Source organism: Homarus americanus, unplaced genomic scaffold (assembly GCF_018991925.1).
Source record: "Homarus americanus isolate GMGI-L3 unplaced genomic scaffold, GMGI_Hamer_2.0 scaffold24922, whole genome shotgun sequence".
NCBI classification, from domain to species: domain Eukaryota; kingdom Metazoa; phylum Arthropoda; class Malacostraca; order Decapoda; family Nephropidae; genus Homarus; species Homarus americanus.
The window spans coordinates 2735137-2754890 of NW_024722610.1; the positions used below are offsets into that span (position 1 = coordinate 2735137).

Sequence of the window (19754 nt, forward strand, 5' to 3'; positions counted from 1 at the left end):
TGTTGCTCAAACTTACATTAGCAAAATATGTCCATCAGTTTTTCATATGAGCGTCAGATGTTTCCATGATATATAATAGAACTAATAACATATTTTAATTTTACTTACATAACACTTATATATGTAAAGTTTGGCTGTAGTGAAAATAAGTGACATTATATATCTCAGGTATATTTTCACCGATTCTTTGAGCAAAAACTTTCAAAGATGAAGTTTCAAAATTTCTAGATTATAATAAAACCATAAAAATCTCTTATGACTTTGTTACCTTTTGTTGATTAAAAATAACTTTACCTCTACGTCTTAATTACTGGATCTAACATCCATCTGCCGCTAAAGTTTACAGTAAAGACCCTATTTAACGGACATCAATCTGACGGGTATAGTTTGTTACATGTATAATGGACCTTGATATAATGGACTGCACTCTCATATAGTCTGTTATAGGAAGGTTTCATATCTAATAAATCTGGATATAACGGATTAAACTCTCCCATATAAGTCCGTTAAATCAAGGTCTCACTGTATAGGATAACTTACGTACGTGTCCTTTGGTCGTCGAGCCATTTTTTCCTTTATTGATCTGTCAACATATAATGGACTCGGTACAAGATGAAAACAACGCGAGTACAAGATGAAAACAACGTAGTACAAGATGAAAACAACGCGAGTACAAGATGAAAACAACGCGAGTACAAGATCACGTTATGTTTTCCAGTCAACTCACATCCAATTTAATACACTATACAGTAAAAACTCTATTTATCGAACTATATAGGGAGTAAAGTCCATTATATCGAGGGTCCGTTAGATGTGAAACCTCCATTTAACGGATTATTTGGAGATTTTACTGTACAACATAACTGCAGCCTAGGTCAAGTATTTACCCTTTTTCTTCCAAACATTTCCACTATACCTGCAATACCACTCATCCTAAACATATTTTACTGAAACTGTCATCACATGAGTATACTAATTACCTTATTTCGTGTTGTTGTTGATTTTAGTGACGGAATTTTTTTTTCGGAGACGGGGGGACGGGGAGGGGGTTGGAAGGGGGGAGGGGGGGTTACGTTCGGTGTAAACTCGTGAGTGTAGAGAATTGTTGCTGGATTTTACTTTAGCAACAATGATTAGTTGGAGAATTTAGACAATTTCGCTTCAACAACTGGTTAGTCTATTGTTCTGGTTAAGGTTGGTTGATTGATTGATTGATTGATTGAGTGAGTGAGTGAGTGATTGTGGTAATTACGTCCTAGGCGACACAACAGCTTAGGTAGTTTGGGATAATTATAGTTAGGTTGTGAGAGGAATCTTTCCATTTTCCTGTATTTTAGGTTACATGATTTCTTAACGTACTAATATATAACATCATCCCAATTTCTTCCGAAGTTTTACATGACCAGACTTTAGTATTGGTTATATCTACACCAGCACGAGGTAGAGAGGGAGGCTGAACAGAGTCTGAGTTACTAATAAAACTTTCATAAGATATAAGTGAATGTTTACAGGAATCCCATGTTATTATTGTTTAACTTTTTATTTATCACTGAACGAATTAATCAATAAATAATTACCGTATTATAATGGACATATACATGGAGACACTCACTATATTTGGTTTAGTGGATTCGCCATAAGATCCGACAGCAAAATAATTAATGTCAACAAATGTGAATGAATTCTAGGGTGGGGGGTTCTATTGCGGTGTCTCCCTCAAGGCGCGATACTTTTACCACCAGTCACCAATCAGATACCCGACTCAGATACTGTTTTAAATAGCCCGCGTCCTCCTAGTGAGCACGTCAACAAACCTTTCGTAATAAGACACTCCAAATACATAATATAACACAAACCAAACAAAATGAGCTAAAATTGGTAAAATAACAAGTCATTAATTAATCCCTAGGTTGCAAATGCGTGTCACAGAATGAGGATATCAGAGTTGACCTTTATGTCTTAAGAGTCTTTTGAGTCTTTGGCGTTTCTTCAGGTGGAGATTAAGGAACGATTTACAGGTTTTCGCAATCATACTGTAAATAGAACACGGTTTAAGAATCCCATTGAAGCTGACAGACGAGTTAGTGCCTAGACATCAGCTGAAACTGACAGACCTTCAAGCAGATGATATCTTGAGGGCAGAGTACAAGGTTTTAAAAAAAAATCAGATTTGCCTTTCGCAGTTAGAGGGCTAGTTTATTGAGCACCCCCTTACATCCTGTGTCGAGTGAAGCACAAGAGCATTACAACACCCAACAGAGGACAGACATACACCAGGACGAAGCTCATGAAATCACGGCCGAGATTACGACTGGACCCGACCATCAGCCGCACCACAGTGGCTGAGTGTTAGGTCATCATGAACCTGACGAAGGGCTAATTGTTCAGTACTGTATTATGACATTTATGCTGTGTATTATGTCCAGTTAGTTAATTAACTTCCCTGGACGCTTTAAAAAAATGCCAACAATGATCTAAATAACTTGGTCAGTAGTAAGGTAGCGCAAGGCAGAACAACCTGAAAATGCTTACAATTGGTCTTGAGTAATACATTTCCTTAACACTATTTAAGTACTTTTCAATTGTTTTATCACCACGTTTAACATCTTTGCATGAAACAACAGATAACACCCAGCTGGTTGTAACTCTTAAAATAAACAATTATATAACAAAACTGCCTAAGTTTACCTTGAATACTTACCATTTTTGTTTGCTGAAATAAAACCGAGTCGTTACCTCCATCATCAGTAAGGATTTGAACAAACACATTTTGAGAGGAAATCCTATCTGTGAGGTGTGTTGTGTCCGCCCTGTGGCCAGACACGGAGAAAAACTTGGTGACCCCTAGTGTAAGAGCTCACCACGCCACCCCTATTATAAGATACCAACATCCAGGATTATTTACATAAAGAATATACTATAAGTGTTTAATTCTCCTCCAAACACAATTAGAAACTTAGCGAGAGACGAGTTAACACGACTAACCCTTGACTTACTTATGCATGAGTGCTACTTATTCATCACCCAAGTCATACAAATCCAGTGTGCATAAGAGTGGTAAATGAGATCCTCACATACAAACCCACAGTATATATATATATATACTTAATGAATTACAATTTCAAATTACCTAAACTAAATTCGAATACTCAATATGAAAGCTTAATTACGATAATTTGATAGTCCCACAGACTCAGTGTTTATGGTAAGGTGAGATGATTAGGAAAATCAAATTTCGCTTCTATAATATTTACATAGCATAAAATCATAAACACTGGATCCTTGTGTTAAGATTATTTGTCATACTAAAATTAACATGACGTCCATGATGTCAGCAAACCCTTTGATGGCATCTAGCGTAAAGACCTTTTAGTCAACCTGTCTCATTAACCCAACATTGGTCTCCTGGATGAATAGTCTTTTGTGTGTGTGTGTGTGTGAAATAATAATAATAATAATAATAATAATAATAATAATAATAATAATAATTTACGGTTTACTGAAAGAGCATGGCAGCCGGAAGGCTGAAAATATACAGTTACATAATTGGGGAATGGGTCTCTTGATTTACAAATGATATACAAGTAACATAAGTGATACAAATGTGATATATAATAACAAGGTGGGGAGAAGGTCACACTACAGGGCATTTCAACTTAGTGACAGCGCAAAAACGTAATATTGACTGGGAGTGAATACACTGGTTGATTACAAGTTGTTGATAATTTTTACAATAATTGGGACTAGGCTGTTCTTATAGCGATCAGTACGTCCTCGTACGGGCTGGATACGGTTGTGGTGTCGAACAGCAATTCGCGGACGAGGGATCTCGGGTGGTAGTAGGAGCCAGTATCGAGGATGGTGCAGAAGCTTCTCACCAAATTTGCAGATGAGGTTGTGGTGATGGTCAGAGAGAGCCGAGAGGGTCAGTGTGTTGAGCGCTTCTTGATATGTGGAGTAAGAAGGGGGTTTGAATAATCTTGCATGCCTTGTTTTGCACTTCTTTCTAGGTGTTTACGTTGTGTGGCATTTAAGGAGGAAGACCAGGCAGGGGAGGCATAGGTGAGCTTGGGAAGTGTGTGTGTGTGTGTGTGTGTGTGTGTCTAATAACACCCCCGAGTACCTCTGACGTTTACCAAGACAATGACGACTCCCCCATACGATGTTTGTTCCCCTTGAATGATCTCCTTTCACTCAATGCACTGTACAGTCACTCACCAACCCCTTAGTCAATGACGCCACTACTGGAAATAATCATCTGATGGCTTCGTTAGCTCTCCTAGTTCGAATTGCCTTACTGTTTACCATTGTTTGTACACCCGCGCTTTCTAGGTACATTGAAAAGTGTATACCTACGTTGCTTATATGTATACGTGCACTGTCTATGTGCATATTGAACCAATTATAAACTTGCATGGCGATTTTACTGAATATCTATCTATCTAATTAGGCTGCAGACCAGAACAACACTATACCCACCGTTCAAACAAAGATATATTGTTTTCTTATCTCCTACAGGAACAACACCAATGTTTACCCACTTTGTATGTGTTGGTGCGGTCAGCTCTGTACCAGTACCCATCCATCAAAATATTCGGCACTGAAGTCTATCCTGGCTGATCACAAGAAGAGCCCGCATCACTACCACTATCATGGTTATACTCCCAAGAGGCTCAACTATCTCCCCAGAACAACTAAATTATACAACGTCTGATTCTCTTCCACACAGTAAACAAATTTTAAGTCAAAGTCTGTGATTTAGTGTTACTCTCACTTCCAGAACCGCGCGACCAGGACAAAGCCTTCAGACTTATTAATTGTAGCTGGCTCCCTTGCGAGTTTACAAACCCTGCTGGTCCTCTGGTGTGCTATTTCCACCCTCTCCTCATTTTCCCGACGTTACAGTATCTAGAGAAATGGTTAAATGTGGTTTATCCCAGATTTTACTTAAGCCTCGACGAATTTCCTTTGGTTTCTATACACGTCATACCTACCACATCAACCTATACGTAACTACACAAAGAAAAGAAAGAAAAACAAGATCAGGATATTAAATCCATCTATTATCTCACACACCAGGAGGCTATAACAAGGTTCCTGTGTTTGTTTACATTTTCAGCTTAGTCTCCACCACATTATAAAATCTCATACCATTTGATTCTTCCCTCTAGGCATCGAATTTCTTCTCTTATGTTATTCTTTCGTCTATTCTGTACTGATCCTGTCGTAGCTGTGGGTCTTCCCTCTCACCTTCATGCCTCCAGGGAAAAAGGAGAATGTTGGTGGGTTTTTTTTTTACCCCTCTTAACATTTTGATTAATTTTTTGAAAGAAATTTAGAGAAGGATTATACATACATACATACATACATACATACATACATGATGACACGTATACACAAACAAATACGAATAGACACACAAACCCCTCAATACACCCCCCCCCACACACACGTAATCCTTTCCACAAACCTACCAAACCTAAGTGAATGTTGCTACGATCAATGAATCATGGTTGTCTATTAATTTAACAAACCTTTCGTAATGTTTACCTTATTGGGATTTCAATTATTCAACGTAGACCAGATAGGGTGAAGAGGAGACGTGGCCGTGCAGATACAGTAGTTAAACACAGTCAACATAACACGGCAGACTCTAATCGCATTGTCTAACTACATTCGGTAAATGGTCAATATGGCACTTCGGATAATGGAAAATTTTATAGTTAAAATCATCAAGGTGGGTTTACTGGTAAGGCACGGGGGGGGGGGGGTGTGGCCTTCCATGTTGGTGATGAAAGAAAAACAGGGAAGCTGCACGGGAGATAACATTGAGAGGTGACCCACACGCCCCCATCAACACACAAATACATCAAACAAACAACAGCTGACGCGTGAAACAGTCACCTGGGGGCAACAAAGTCAACAGTATTTATATATATTTATTAACATCACTCGTAGGGAAATTTTTTTGCCTCAGTGTCTTTCTCAACGTGCTTGCATGATCTAACTAGTTACGTGCATGTAACTAGCTGGTAATTAACACTCTAAACGACCATATCGCTAGTACAGCAAGAATACCAGGACAGTTACCTTCATTCTCACTTCGTTAACCTCCCCTTCCATTCTCTCACACATGTACAGGCTTTAGCCTTACAAAGGACTGAAACATTCTAGCCAACAGATCATCGCCACCTGAAGCTGTAACCAAGTCTTTTGCTACCAGACGTTTCCCTAAGCTGAATATAATCGTCCAGCGGTAGTGAAAGTGTTAATGGACACACCTGAACCCAGCACTTGAGAAGACTGACCATAGTAACACACAAGTAAAGCATCAAAGAGCACACGGTATAGAACCCACATGAATACAGAGTAAAATGCCATAAATAACTCGGAAACATGATTACGATATAGAAAACGATGCCTTATTTTAGTGGAACAGCATCCTTTGCCACCCCTAAACAGACGTCACTTAACCACTCACTGAACAATCAAAATGAACCAAGATCCTGGTCTGAATATTACAAGAGGTCAATAAACACAAGTATAGTGGAATAGTTTATTTCTATTTTTTCTTTTTTTTTACATTTTTGGTCATGGTTATAAAGAAATATCCTTGCAAATGATCTTAGTAAACTTGAATTTACTTAGGAAAAATACAAGCTATTAAATCAATTAAATAATCACAGTTTATATTGATTTATAAAGTACATTACAATATTTACCTTTTATCATAATTGTATTTGTTTTTCAATTAATAAGCAAATATAACCTTCCTATAATGTCAACAAGTAGCACGATGTAAAGTGTGGGATCAGTCATGTTCTTGTGTAACTCTCAGCTGAAGCCCCATGCCATCCCACGATAAACTTCCACACATAACACACCATATACAGTACAAGATGAGCGTTTCCCTCAAAACATATACATTATACAATCTTCTTAGTGCACATTTTTCCTCATTACACTTCCTTGTTTTCCTAATATCTGTTCCTCACCCTTGACTACTTCAGTATCCTACCATTTTACTATTATGCTCAGAACACTCAGGAACATCAGCTTTTCGAGGCAATCTTGATAATTTTTCACATAAATTCAATTATGATTTCTCTCCACTTATAACTACTTCACAAACCACATCGTCTGTACCTCCTGAAGCACCATATCTTACGTGTTTTCTTGGGAGAGATCTTACTCAAATGTTAACGATAGAGGTTTTCTGCTTACGTCGTGCCATTTTTCAACCAGTTCTTTCAATGGAATTTGAAGAGGCAACGAACCGAACTGAACCTGTACATAGTTATTAATTTCTTTGACGTAAACAGGTTTAACCAGATTAACGACAGATACAGCGTTATTATTCAGACCTACAATCAATTTCTTCACTCCCTTGAAATCAAGGTGCCCAACGTGAAGTACTGTGTAGTGTTTATTAAGACCCGAGATGAAATCCACAGCTTTTGTTACTAAACAATCTTTCAGGTTCGGCAAGTAGAGGTAGACATTCAGAGTTCTGCTGCCTCTCTGCATTAAAACTCCGATTGTTCCGTCTATAAACTTAAGGATGCCAAAGGACCCGTCTAAAGATGAGCAGGGAATGATAAAGCTTCGAAGGTCATACACTAAATGCAGTGTCTGTAAGCGCCTCAACTTCTGTGTGATTGAGCAAAGTGAGTTGATGGATTTGACATCTGTGACCCTAATAAACAGATTTTCCATCCAGGGCGCACCTGTCAGACTCTGGACACTGGAACTACTTAAGTGTCCTCCGAAGCTTATCATCCTACACTTGGGTTTATTGTCACACAATAGACTCAGGTAAGTGTCAGAATGATCACCCAAACCATAACCTCGAGAATGCCAGTTGAGGTGAAGATGCACCTTGACATTCATCCTGGCTACTGCAAAGAGGACAATATCAAGATCTGACAGCCTCTTTGGGTCACTCGTGATGGTGATGATTATTTCCTTAGGGAAGACATGATAAAAAAACTCCCAGGAGGCTTTCAAGTCACCGTCAGTAACATTCCATTTGGTGGTGTCCACTCTGAGAGCTGCCTCCTCCACCAGGTCTTCTTGGTACCGACAACTATGTAACACTTCAAACCACTTCGTCGGATTTCTATCTTCATCAAGTGAGAGAAACAACATGTTAGCTAAGGATTTGGCTGATATTTCTGCTGTGAAGAATCCAGCAGCACGCATTTCTAACACCTTTAGTAAGACTGGATAATAGTTGTTCATCTTGGAGGTGCCAGGCACTCTGTTGTTTTGTGGTGAACACCTTTCTCTCACTAGATTAATCAGTTTCCTTACCAGTTGTTGAAGCTTCTGATGAAAGTCTGTGCGATTCATCTGTGAACAAACCCATCCACAACTCAGCCTAGATACTAAGATCATGAGTAAGACAAGAAAGTCTATGAATACATCGTAAATCCCAAGACATGGGTCTATATAATCACTGGACTCTCTTGCATAGTTCTGAAATATTTCGTTGAATTTAATGTCAGGTTCTTGAGCCTGGGAACAGGTGAAGTCCAAATGTAATGCAGCATAGAAGCACTGCTGGGAATAGTGTAAGAATTCATAATGACCTCTTCCAGAACTATCCCCAGGTTCTGCATGATATTCAAGAAATGTCGAAAGGAACTGTGATGATTCAAAGCCACTACAACCTGCCCTTAATTGCTTAATACTCTTGTTATCAAGTCTCAATAAGGATCCATTTTCTACTAAGTTAAAGGCAACCTTACAGAAGCATCTAAGCCACTTGTTAATGACTTGTTCAGCATCATCCTCAGCAGGTGAAGCATCATCTCGAAGTTTCTTAATCAGATGTTTTATTTGCATATCCATATTGGTCTTGTACAAGTGTGTTAAGGAACTATTAGGTTCAAACTTAGGATCTTCAAGCCACAACTTGGCTGTTAGTAAGAGTTTAAGTGGATTACTCATCTCCTTTTCCATGGGCTCTTTAAAATGTCCAATATCATATATAAACCTCATTATGGACCTCTCACTCTCCTGGCTGGCGATCTCGGGCATATTCCTGAACAACAACTCTTTTCTCTCATTTGCATTAAGCCCTGCAAGTGAGACTTTCAGGAATTCCTGCATTGGGAAGGTGTCGCTTGACAGTGCGGCGCCGAGCTCAGGTCTAGAAGCTATGAGAACAGTGTGGGAAGTCGTCTGAATCTCTAGAAGTTCCCTGAGGAGACTTTTAGCCTCACGTGTAGCCTCATCCCAGCCGTCTACAAGCCATAGAATTTTCAACCTCGCCATAAACCGTGTCAGTTCAGCTGTATCACAAGCAGACGTGGCGTAAGGCAAGATCTTGGTGCGTAAGAGGTAGTGTACGTCACGAGTGTTGATCTGGCTACAGTGGAAACCCAGTACCAACTGATACCCCTTAAGATGCTGTAAAGTGCTTTGGCCAAACAACCATGAACTCCGCATAAACCTGCGACAAAAAAGAACAAGTTGTTAGCGAGAGTGTTTCTATGCATTAAGAGAGCTTAAGAATGAACGGGCATGAACTTAAAATAGGAACTTGGAATGCGAGGACACTATGCGATGGTAGTAAGTAAGCATATCTTTGCAGGAAGATGAAGAGATTACACTGGAGCATTCTGGGACTACATGAAGGAATATGGACAGTTTCACAAAGGATTAGTGGAGAAGAATGTCACTTTACATATCCAGGAGGTAAAAACTATAATAGGTGAAACAGGAGTCAGGTAGAGTTGTTAGTAGAGTTTAATGCTGAACCTTTAGGCATGGCAATGATTTTAGGTTTATACTCCAAGAAATGATAGCGAGTTTAATGGAGGTGTAAAGATGGTAATTGAAGCTGTGAATTTCAATGAATATTCCATTATAATGTGTGAGTGAAATAAAGGTAAGGAAGGGAAGAGAAACCAACAGAACCAGGACCAGGTGAGTTTGCTAACAGAAATTAAAAAGAAGAAAGATTACTTGACATTCATAAAGGAAACAACATAATCATTGACAAACTCATTGATGTAACATAACAAGCTATCATAATACATGGCCCTCACTCACCCCAGGATAAAGCAAATACTATTGTTGGGAATTAAAAAGATTATATTTTATACCAAGAAAAATTCCAAAACTCGATAACCAAACAAGGGGTAAACTGTGAGTCAGACCATGAGGCTAAAACTTAAGAACTTGAAAATAAAACAGTGAGACGATAAACATGTAGACATGGAAATAATACTAATAACAATATCAGATATTTTGTATTGTTGGGGGAAAATTTTGAAGAAAAAGAAACATAATAACAATGGAATAAATTTAAAAAAGAAAAAAAAATTGGAGAGTGAGAAATAATCTTATGGGAAAACAAGGGAATAATGAGGGTGTATAAATTAAGTGTATCAATATATATTAAAAAGTGAATATGAAATAAAAACTAAAAAAAAATATATATATATACAAAAATGCAATGAGTTGGGAGTTAATCAAAGTATAGGAAAAAAATCAAGAAATACAAAAATAAATAAAAAATAAATGGAATGGGACTAAAATAACAGAGGTATTGAGATCTCGTGTAAGGCAGAAATAAACAAAAGATGGAAATAGAATAAGTACCAGAACCGTACAATGATCATGATGAAAGTACCAGAACCGTACAATGATCATGATGAAAGTACCAGAACCGTACAATGATCATGATGAAAGTACCAGAACCGGTGATTAAAGTACCAGAACCGTACAATGATCATGATGAAAGTACCAGAACCGTACAATGATCATGATGAAAGTACCAGAACCGTACAATGATCATGATGAAATACCAGAACCGTACAATGATCATGATGTACCAGAACCGTACAATGATCATGATGAAAGTACCAGAACCGTACAATGATCATGATGAAAGTACCAGAACCGTACACAATGATCATAAAGTACAGAACCGTACAATGATCATGATTAAAGAACCGTACAATGACAATGATACAATGATCATGATGAAAGTACCAGAACCGTACAATGATCATGATGAAAGTACCAGAACCGTACAATGATCATGATGAAAGTACCAGAACCGTACAATGATCATGATGAAAGTACCAGAACCGTACAATGATCATGATGAAAGTACCAGAACCGTACAATGATCATGATTAAAGTACCAGAACCGTACAATGATCATGATTAAAGTGAAGGAAGGAATGAAAAGGAAATAATATCAAGGTATCAGATAATAAAACAAAATTTAAGACATCTGTGAAATATAAAAATAAAGCCAATGTATAAATCTAATAGGAAAAAATGGGATCAATTATATGACTAAAATAAGTAACTGTTTAGTAGAAAGTTGACCTTCCCACTGATCCAGACTCATCATAAGTCTTAGAATGAACCCAATTACGGTTAATTAACTCATGTATGTAAAGTTATATTAAATATGATTATAAATAGACAGACAGTAACTGATAACTTTAACAATCAGTGATTAGTGTGCATCTGTACCACATGAGTTGTTGACACACTGGAGAATATTCTTAATATGTAAATGTGGTAAGTAATTCTGACTTCACTTTAGTGTTGATATATTATAATACTGCTATTCCCACTTTACAATATAGTTCATATGAATTCTGGTTATTACAGTAATTACAAGGTAGGTACTAAGACAACGGCGGCGTGAGGATATTACTGAATGTCGCCCTCAGCTACACTGTGTTGTTTTATCTTTAGAAAAAACTAAGTAGACTTTAATTACCTCCTCTGCTACTAATTGTTACTTGGAATAAGTTATGAATTTATTTGTATTTTGTATATTTGTAAGTAATTTCCTGCTAACCTAACAAGTAATAAATTTCAAGATTGAACTGAATTTTTGTCTACAAATTTGTAGTAGTTCGTAAAACTATGATAAACAAATGCTTATTAGAAGTTATATTCACCTTATTTTATGTTGGACATATTAACGCCAAAGACTCTGTTGTCTTTATTGTGCTAACTTTAATTTTTCTGAGAATTCTTTATTTTCTATCAACTCTAATTCTCATGCACATAATGGTGTAACGAAACAGCCCACATTGTTGTTTATTTTAACAGTCCAGTGTTGCCTTAGCTTAAACATCCTGAGTGTGTTTGTGTAATTAACGGAACGTAGATTGTGTAGTGTAGTGGATGTAGTATAGATGACAGTAAAGGTATGGACATAAGTTGTGAGCTCACCCTTAAAACCATACGTCTATATATTCGTCTACATTTAGCATTTCAGGGAGAACTGTAAACATGACGATTTCCAGTTGTGTGTCGTTAAGCGCATGAAACGCGTTAATGGGTTCACTAGCCTGTAAAACACGGTATCAATCTCATTATATCCTCGTGGAGTTTTAAATACTTTTACCGTTTGACAGTTTATACAAAGTGGTAAAAATAACATGAGTGCATATTTTTTTGTTGTTGTCCAGTTTATATGAACCAAATGTTGAGTGATGGAACACTTCAACACGCAGCTGATGTGAACTAATACAATTTTCACCAATATCACAACAACATAACACTGAAACAGTATAATATTCACCTTTATTTCATCATATCTTAGTGAAGCGATACCCTGTCCACCTTATTATTATCATATCTTACTAACTACGTAAATAAATAATAATTAACTCTGCCTTAAGGTTGCTAGATATAAGATCCTGGACTACTGAACAGATCGGGTATTATGAGGATGGGTCATAGTGGCTGGTCCTCCATTGAACCAGGAGACAAGTTATCAACAGTTAGAAATTAATTAACACATCCCTCTAGTTGACATTCTTGCGACCTCATGTAACACTGCCTTTCAATTACCTCACAGTGACCGAAACTTAGAAGTATTAGTGATAAAATTATATAAATGACCGTATGATAATGAATACATATAAATAATTCTTATCCATACCTGATAAAGTTCCAATACTGTATGCAACTCTCCTTTACACACGAGGCATGAGAGAGTATTCCAAACTCGTCCAGATTCCCTGCTTTTAGGGTCGCCTTTTCACGTTTCTGATATTCGTGTAAACTCAAATGAAAATATGCAGTGGGGTACTGGCTGTCTAGTAATGGAAAATAAAAAGAAAAGGCGATTGTTTACGTAACGAAGAAACAAGTGAGCCGCCATTCAGGACCTTTACCCAATGTCCATTTGTAAACACGTTTTTGATTGGCTGTTTGTTATTTCATTTATCCAATCGTCTTTGTTGGATCAATAGAAAGAAATTCTGTTTGGAATCCTTTGCTGTTTTTGTAGTTAAGCGCCAAAACTGTGTTCCATTTTTTTGTGAATTTCAAACAAATTGTTAAAAAACAGTTTAAAAGGCGTTGGCTCTGAACCGCTGGCCTAAAAGTTGCACGACAAGAAAATGCTGTAAAATCCCACACCTGCCAACTGATACTAATTTATATCCTAACCAAAATATACTGACCGTCATACTTTAACATTATCCAGAAGTACCACATATTTACCAACATATTCTAACTCACATATTAAGCTACAGCACTTCTCTGAATTTGTAATTGTTGATGCAGTGTAATTAATAGCACCGTCGAAGCACCGTAATGAAATATATAATAACAACATAAAGCTACACCACTATGTATGAGAGGCCAGACATAATGTTTAACCCCTTGAGTACGACGACATAACCCCTTAAGTCATCAATTCATCATTCTTTAGGGGTTAAATCATAGTAAATATACATGTATTTTACCACCTTGGCTGTGTAGCGTACCTTGCAGGGGGGACATGTATTTTCCTTTAGGGAATTTTTTCATAAGTATCGATTTATACTCGTGTTACTAAGCCTCTTGTCCCTCGTACGGAATTGTGTTTCGTACTCAGTTTTGCTTGAGACCAACACACAGCCTCAGAGACCAACACACACAAGACTTAAACAACTTACTGGCAGAGTGAGGTCTTTCCGGCCCCGGTCTCCCCCACTACGACTATCACTTGTGATCTAGACTCGTCCTTACAGGTCTGGCCAAGCAGGTCATTCAACAGGATAACCGTAGGAGAATCTGTGACCTGCTTGAAATTCTCCACCATGAAACGTGGCTCCAGGTACTTGGAGGTATCAAATTTGCCAATTAAAATATGCTGCAGTGAGAGCTCCAGGTAACTCATATTCAAGAACTCGGACTCTGTGATGCCAGACTCGGAGTACCGTTCTTGCAGAAACTTTTCTTCCATGGTGGAGATCGCTGATTCCACGACACACTTCTTCTGGTTGGCCTTTCTTCCTGCCAGGGTCAACACCTTGGAGTAAAGTGCTCGAAGTTCCTTCATCTGGGCATCTAGTTTTTTGTCGGAGATCTTGATGAAGTTTTCAGGGTGGGGATGACCCAGTCCTCCGCGGAGTTCCTTCAACTGATACAAGGCCTGTTCGAGACTTGTTTCTTGGGGCGATTCGGGCGTGGGGATCCATGCCTTGTCGTCTTCAGCCAGACCACACGTCCGTCTGAGGAGCTTGTAGAGCAGAGTTATGTCCATACCTAGAGGATCCTCTCCGCCTTTTATCTTCTCTTTTTCTGAAGAGAAGAAGCCCTTTAGTTCTAGAGACTGTGAGCTGAGGAAGTCATATAAACTCATGGAACCGCCTTTATAGAGCCAGTGGAAGGCCTGTAGCATGGTACGCTGGCCCAGAGTAAATATGAACCTGGCGTACCGGGCGAAGTTTAACCGGTTTACGTCAGTCAGAGAAGCCATCTCAGTTTCACTTATTCGTCACTGACAAAATCAAAACAGTAACGCCACACCAATATCCCCAACACATACCACACCCCAGCCACAGTATAATAAACCACACCCAAGAAAATTGTCAACAACTTTTAAGAAAACGTTCAATCTGTGGTTCCTTCTGTAGGTAGAGACGAGAAGGAACTACAGTTGCTGAACAGCCACGTCCACCATCAAGCTAATCTTATCTAAGACAAGATAACAAAGATAAGCTGATAGACAGTAGATACTCGGTGTTGTCTGGTTGTTATCTACTAGGATTTTAGGGATGGATCATCGAGATTAACCTGCAGTGTGTGTGTGTGTGTGTGTGTGTGTGTGTGTGTGTACAGCTCGCTCACACACACACACACACACACACAAACACTCACACCCTCCGCGATATCTCTTGCCATTTACGAGGCTCTAACATTCTTCACAATATTGCAACATCCGTCATGATATTACCACACCATCTAGAACGTTTCCACATGCACTCACGGCCCTTCAAAACATTCCCACTGTCTTCCCACGTCATTTCTGCACGCTTTCTTCAGCTTCCTCACGTTCACCTTGACCTTCACATGCTTCCCCAAGTCTTCACAACATTCTCCCTTCATCCATGACATTCATTCTTTCCATAAACTCTTCATCACACTCTAACGCTTCCCAAAATATGTTCACGGGTCCCCCACACTCTCTCAGGACATTCCCATATGTTCCATCACGCTTCTACGGCATTCACATATTTCCCTCTCGCCTTTCACGACATTCTCACTCACTCTGTCATTCTCACACCCTTCATTTTTCACATAACCACTTCACGTACATTCTCATGCCAAAAATATCCTTTTCCATGTTACCTGCGACATTCCTATCACCCCCAACGTCATTCCCACGCCATTTACGATATTCCCACGCCACCCACGACATTCCTACGCCACCCACGACATTCCCACGCCACCCACGACATTCCCACGCCACCCACGACATTCCCACACCACCCACAACATTCCCACACCACCCACGACATTGAAACACCACCCACGACATTGACACGCCACGACATTGAAACACCACCCACGACATTCCCACACAACACCCACAACATTCCCACACCACCCACGACACCCCCATTCTCCCCACGTCACCACCATTCTCCCCACGTCACCACCATACATCACGTCACCCCAGAATCACCCCAAAGTGCTCCCTCAGGACAGCTATAAGTTATTGTACCTGTGATATAAGAACCCTTTAGGACCCAATCTTTATCCCTGTAATCTTAACCTTCTTAGAATGTTCATACGTATTAGGTTAGGTTAGGTTAGGTATCCATTATCTCCATCAATCCTTTATAAGCAGGAACACAATAGAATAATCCCCTTGTAGTCTTCCTTACACTCGTCCAACACAACATTACTAATACCTTGATTAGTATTTGGACACAAACGATCATATTGTAGACCAGACGTGACGCTAAAAACCTGTACAAGACAGTTATTTCACGATTATGAAGTCGTGTTCAATCCCTGACGTGTTATATGGCGTCATGTTCAATTCCTGACGTGTTATATGGCGTCATGTTCAATCCCTGACGTGTTATATGGCGTCATGTTTAATCCCTGACGTGTTATATGGCGTCATGTTCAATCCCTGACGTGTTATATGGCGTCATGTTCAATCCCTGACGTGTTATATGGCGTCATGTTCAATCCCTGACGTGTTATATGGCGTCATGTTCAATCCCTGACGTGTTATATGGCGTAATGTTCAATCCCTGACGTGTTATATGGCGTCATGTTCAATCCCTGACGTGTTATATGGCGTCATGTTCAATTAAGGCATGTTGTTAATGTCACCTGTCCCTTTTCTCAGTCAACCTCTACATCTTCTTGATCTCATTCCTAAATATTGAAAACAAAATCAACTTTCATAGTCATGTGTCTTATTATCATTTCATAAACTCACATTTCACTCAGTAGATAATGTTAACTGTTTGATGTTAATGAGACCATGTGGTGTGTATGATCTGGTTCCTATGTGGTGTGTATGATCTGGTTCCTATGTGCTATGTATGATCTGGTTCCTATGTGGTGTGTATGATCTGGTTCCTATGTGGTGTGTATGATCTGGTTCCTATGTGGTGTGTATGATCTGGTTCCTATGTGGTGTGTATGATCTGGTTCCTATGTGCTATGTATGATCTGGTTCCTATGTGGTGTGTATGATCTGGTTCCTATGTGCTGTGTATGATCTGGTTCAATCAGTATAACTTTACAGCAGTCATCACTCAACCTGAACTCGTGCCAGTACACCACCCTGCTATACGTCTAGGAAGGAGATCAACACACTTATGCAACTCCAGTAAAAATATATATACTAATTCCTTTGCCCATTACCCCATTATTTTTACCCATTTTGACGTTATTTACACTCTACTGAATAGCCCAATCAAGTTGACATGAAGCTACCTTGTTTTGACATATAATTTGTGACGTGTTAATCGTATAGAGGTTGGATAGGGGGCGGGACACTTTTAATCTCCTTACTGAATTATATAAAGGCTAAGAGGGATACGAGGTTTGTAAACACACCACACCTCAGAGGGAGAGGGAGACTTTATGTCATATGTCAACACCCCTCTCTCTCTCTCTCTCAGCCTGCACGTGACAAGGGGGTAATGGGTTGGGCACGAGGTTAATGGTGGGTAAATTCTATCAACCCATTCCTCTGTGATCGCGTGACAGAGGGTACGGTACAAAGGTGCTCACGCCGATCTATATAGTGGCGGTGGTGGGGGGGGGGGTAATATATGAGGTGAGGTATAGGGTGGTAATGTGAGGTGATAGTGTGGGGTGTGAGGTGGTAGTGTGAGGTAGTGGTGTGGGATACGACGGTACTGTGGGACCCGAGGCAGTAAAGCTGAGAGAGACCTGAGTAGAAAGCTGAGAGACACCTGAGACAGTAGAAAACTAAGAGAGACCTAAGAAAGTAGAGACTCAGAGAGACCTGAGGCGGTAGAAAACTGAGAGACTGAGAGACCTGAGGCAGTAGACAGCTCATAGAGTAGAGAGGTGAGGCCGTGCTGTGTAATTATGACATACTTGTAGCAGTGCTTTGAGTTGGCCCCATACATGCGGTCCTTGACTTAGAATCCCGACAACACACACAAAGTAAAATCTGAACTATAACTCTGCATCGTTCTATTACAATTTAAAAACCATTTATCTTCTTCATAGAAAACATCGACTAAGGTCTCTGACGCCCACGGTTATACAACAGAGACAGAAAATCAGATCTGCCTGTCATATGCATTCTTAATTTGACCTTTGACCTCTCAGTGACCTTAACCAAAAAATCCATGGTTGAAATTCGGCCCAAGGAACACTTTTTTTTTAACATAAATACCAAACACACAAAAAAATTACACATTATTCAAGAAAACGTGAATAGATCTTTAAGGTTACATAGCTATACTAATCCCTTCTGCATGCAGTCGCCTCTGGGCTGGATAAAATAAATCTGGCGTCGTCAAAATATTAAATGTGGCGTTCCTGTAGTGAAGGAGTTACAGATATCTGAATAAAAGGTGAAATACAGAACCATGTGCCTCCAGATAACAAGTTAGAGGAAACAGATTACATAGAGACTAAAATATACAGAGCTGAACTAATTAGCTTTACACCCATCCCAGTAACTACCTACGATCGAGTTGGTTTGCATGATATCAATAGAACATTAATCCAATTATCACCTGGAGTAATTATACGAATTAAACTGTGCACTAAAATAACATATACACATACTGGGAATTATTACAGGTAATTATTTGATTATCAGTTTATTAAATTAGAAGGCAGTAAACCTCCCGCTTGTTGATTCCTTCCTTAATACACCGGCTGGACGGGACATGATTTTAATGAGCTACACCATTAGTCTAATGACCAGTGATGACCTTCAAAGGCGTGAGATGCCGAGAGAATATTTAATTGTTGTCAAAGTGGACATCAGAAGTGTGTGTGTGTGTGTGTGTGTGTGTGTGTGTGTGTGTGTGTGTGTGTGTATCTCTATTTAGCAGAAACATCAACTCCTTTTTAAAGCATAATAGACGTTTATTGATATGGAAATGGCAGTGACAAGGTTAATAGTACAATAAAACCAATAACCCCCCCCCCAAAAAAAAATCATGGCGACAGTTTCGGATAAATTTTTATTATCAGACAAAGTAAAAAAAAAAAAAACATTGTATTCTAAAAAAAAAATTAAAATAAAATAAACCTACAGTGATGATCCAGAAAGATGCATCTCTCACTATTTACCTGTTGATGATTACAGTAGTCTATGTATTAACCTAGAATACATGTTTAAAGCTCTTAGTTGTTGCAGTGTGGTTATACATCATTCAGTAATATCGAGTCTTTAATGGTTCCTGCGGGTGAAGTTGACGTAATGAATAACTGCCATGATGATAGTAAATAATGAGTACAGCGACCACGTGTCTTTGATGCTGTGTGGCAGAAGCTTTATAAGTGTGCTTTAGGCTTTACCACTGCGTGTGTCAATAAAGTCAAAGCAAAACTATTGTTAATTGGAATCTTCTTTAAATAACTCCAATTCTATGAGAAGTTTCTGATAATTATAATAACTATAAAAAGTACACGTTCATATATAGTTATGTTTATACACTATACTGTATGAATAAATTAGTAAAATAAAGCGTTAATTTTCAGTACAGTATATATCAGTTCCAAAATTACTGCTGGATCTATTGAGTGATATGTGGAGAAAAAATAAATGTGTATTTTTTTTTTATATTCCTCCTCCACCACTACACCACTAATGTAAATTTGACGCTACTATGGTTTTTGAGTCACATGTTTTTAAGAATAATGGCGAGTGGTCGAAAGATTTTAAAATACACCCAAAATATTATCACTACATCATCCTTAAAAAAAAATTAATAATATGTATTTTATCTTCGTCGTAACTTTGTAAATCAATATAT

At 38.7% G+C, this 19754-nt stretch overlaps 1 protein-coding gene across 1 annotated transcript; it reads right to left on the minus strand.

Moving 5' to 3' along the window:
* Nucleotides 1-6563: 6563 nt before the first annotated feature.
* LOC121862884 lies at nucleotides 6564-14895 on the minus strand. The gene is made up of 2 exons (XM_042361268.1): nucleotides 13932-14895; nucleotides 6564-9457 (listed from the first exon to the last, which is right to left on the minus strand). Exons 1-2 carry the CDS (start codon nucleotides 14735-14737, stop codon nucleotides 7189-7191), a joined length of 3075 nt encoding a protein of 1024 aa, XP_042217202.1. The 5' UTR covers nucleotides 14738-14895; the 3' UTR covers nucleotides 6564-7188.
* Nucleotides 14896-19754: the final 4859 nt, after the last annotated feature.

Excerpts from the sequence above, each read along its gene's own strand:
- LOC121862884 (XM_042361268.1), bottom strand. The coding sequence starts at position 14,737 with ATGGCTTCTCTGACTGACGTAAACCGGTTAAACTTCGCCCGGTACGCC. Across the intron at positions 9,458-13,931 it reads GGAAAGACCTCACTCTGCCA|GTTTATGCGGAGTTCATGGT; the intron begins GTAAGTTGTTTA and ends TTTTTGTCGCAG.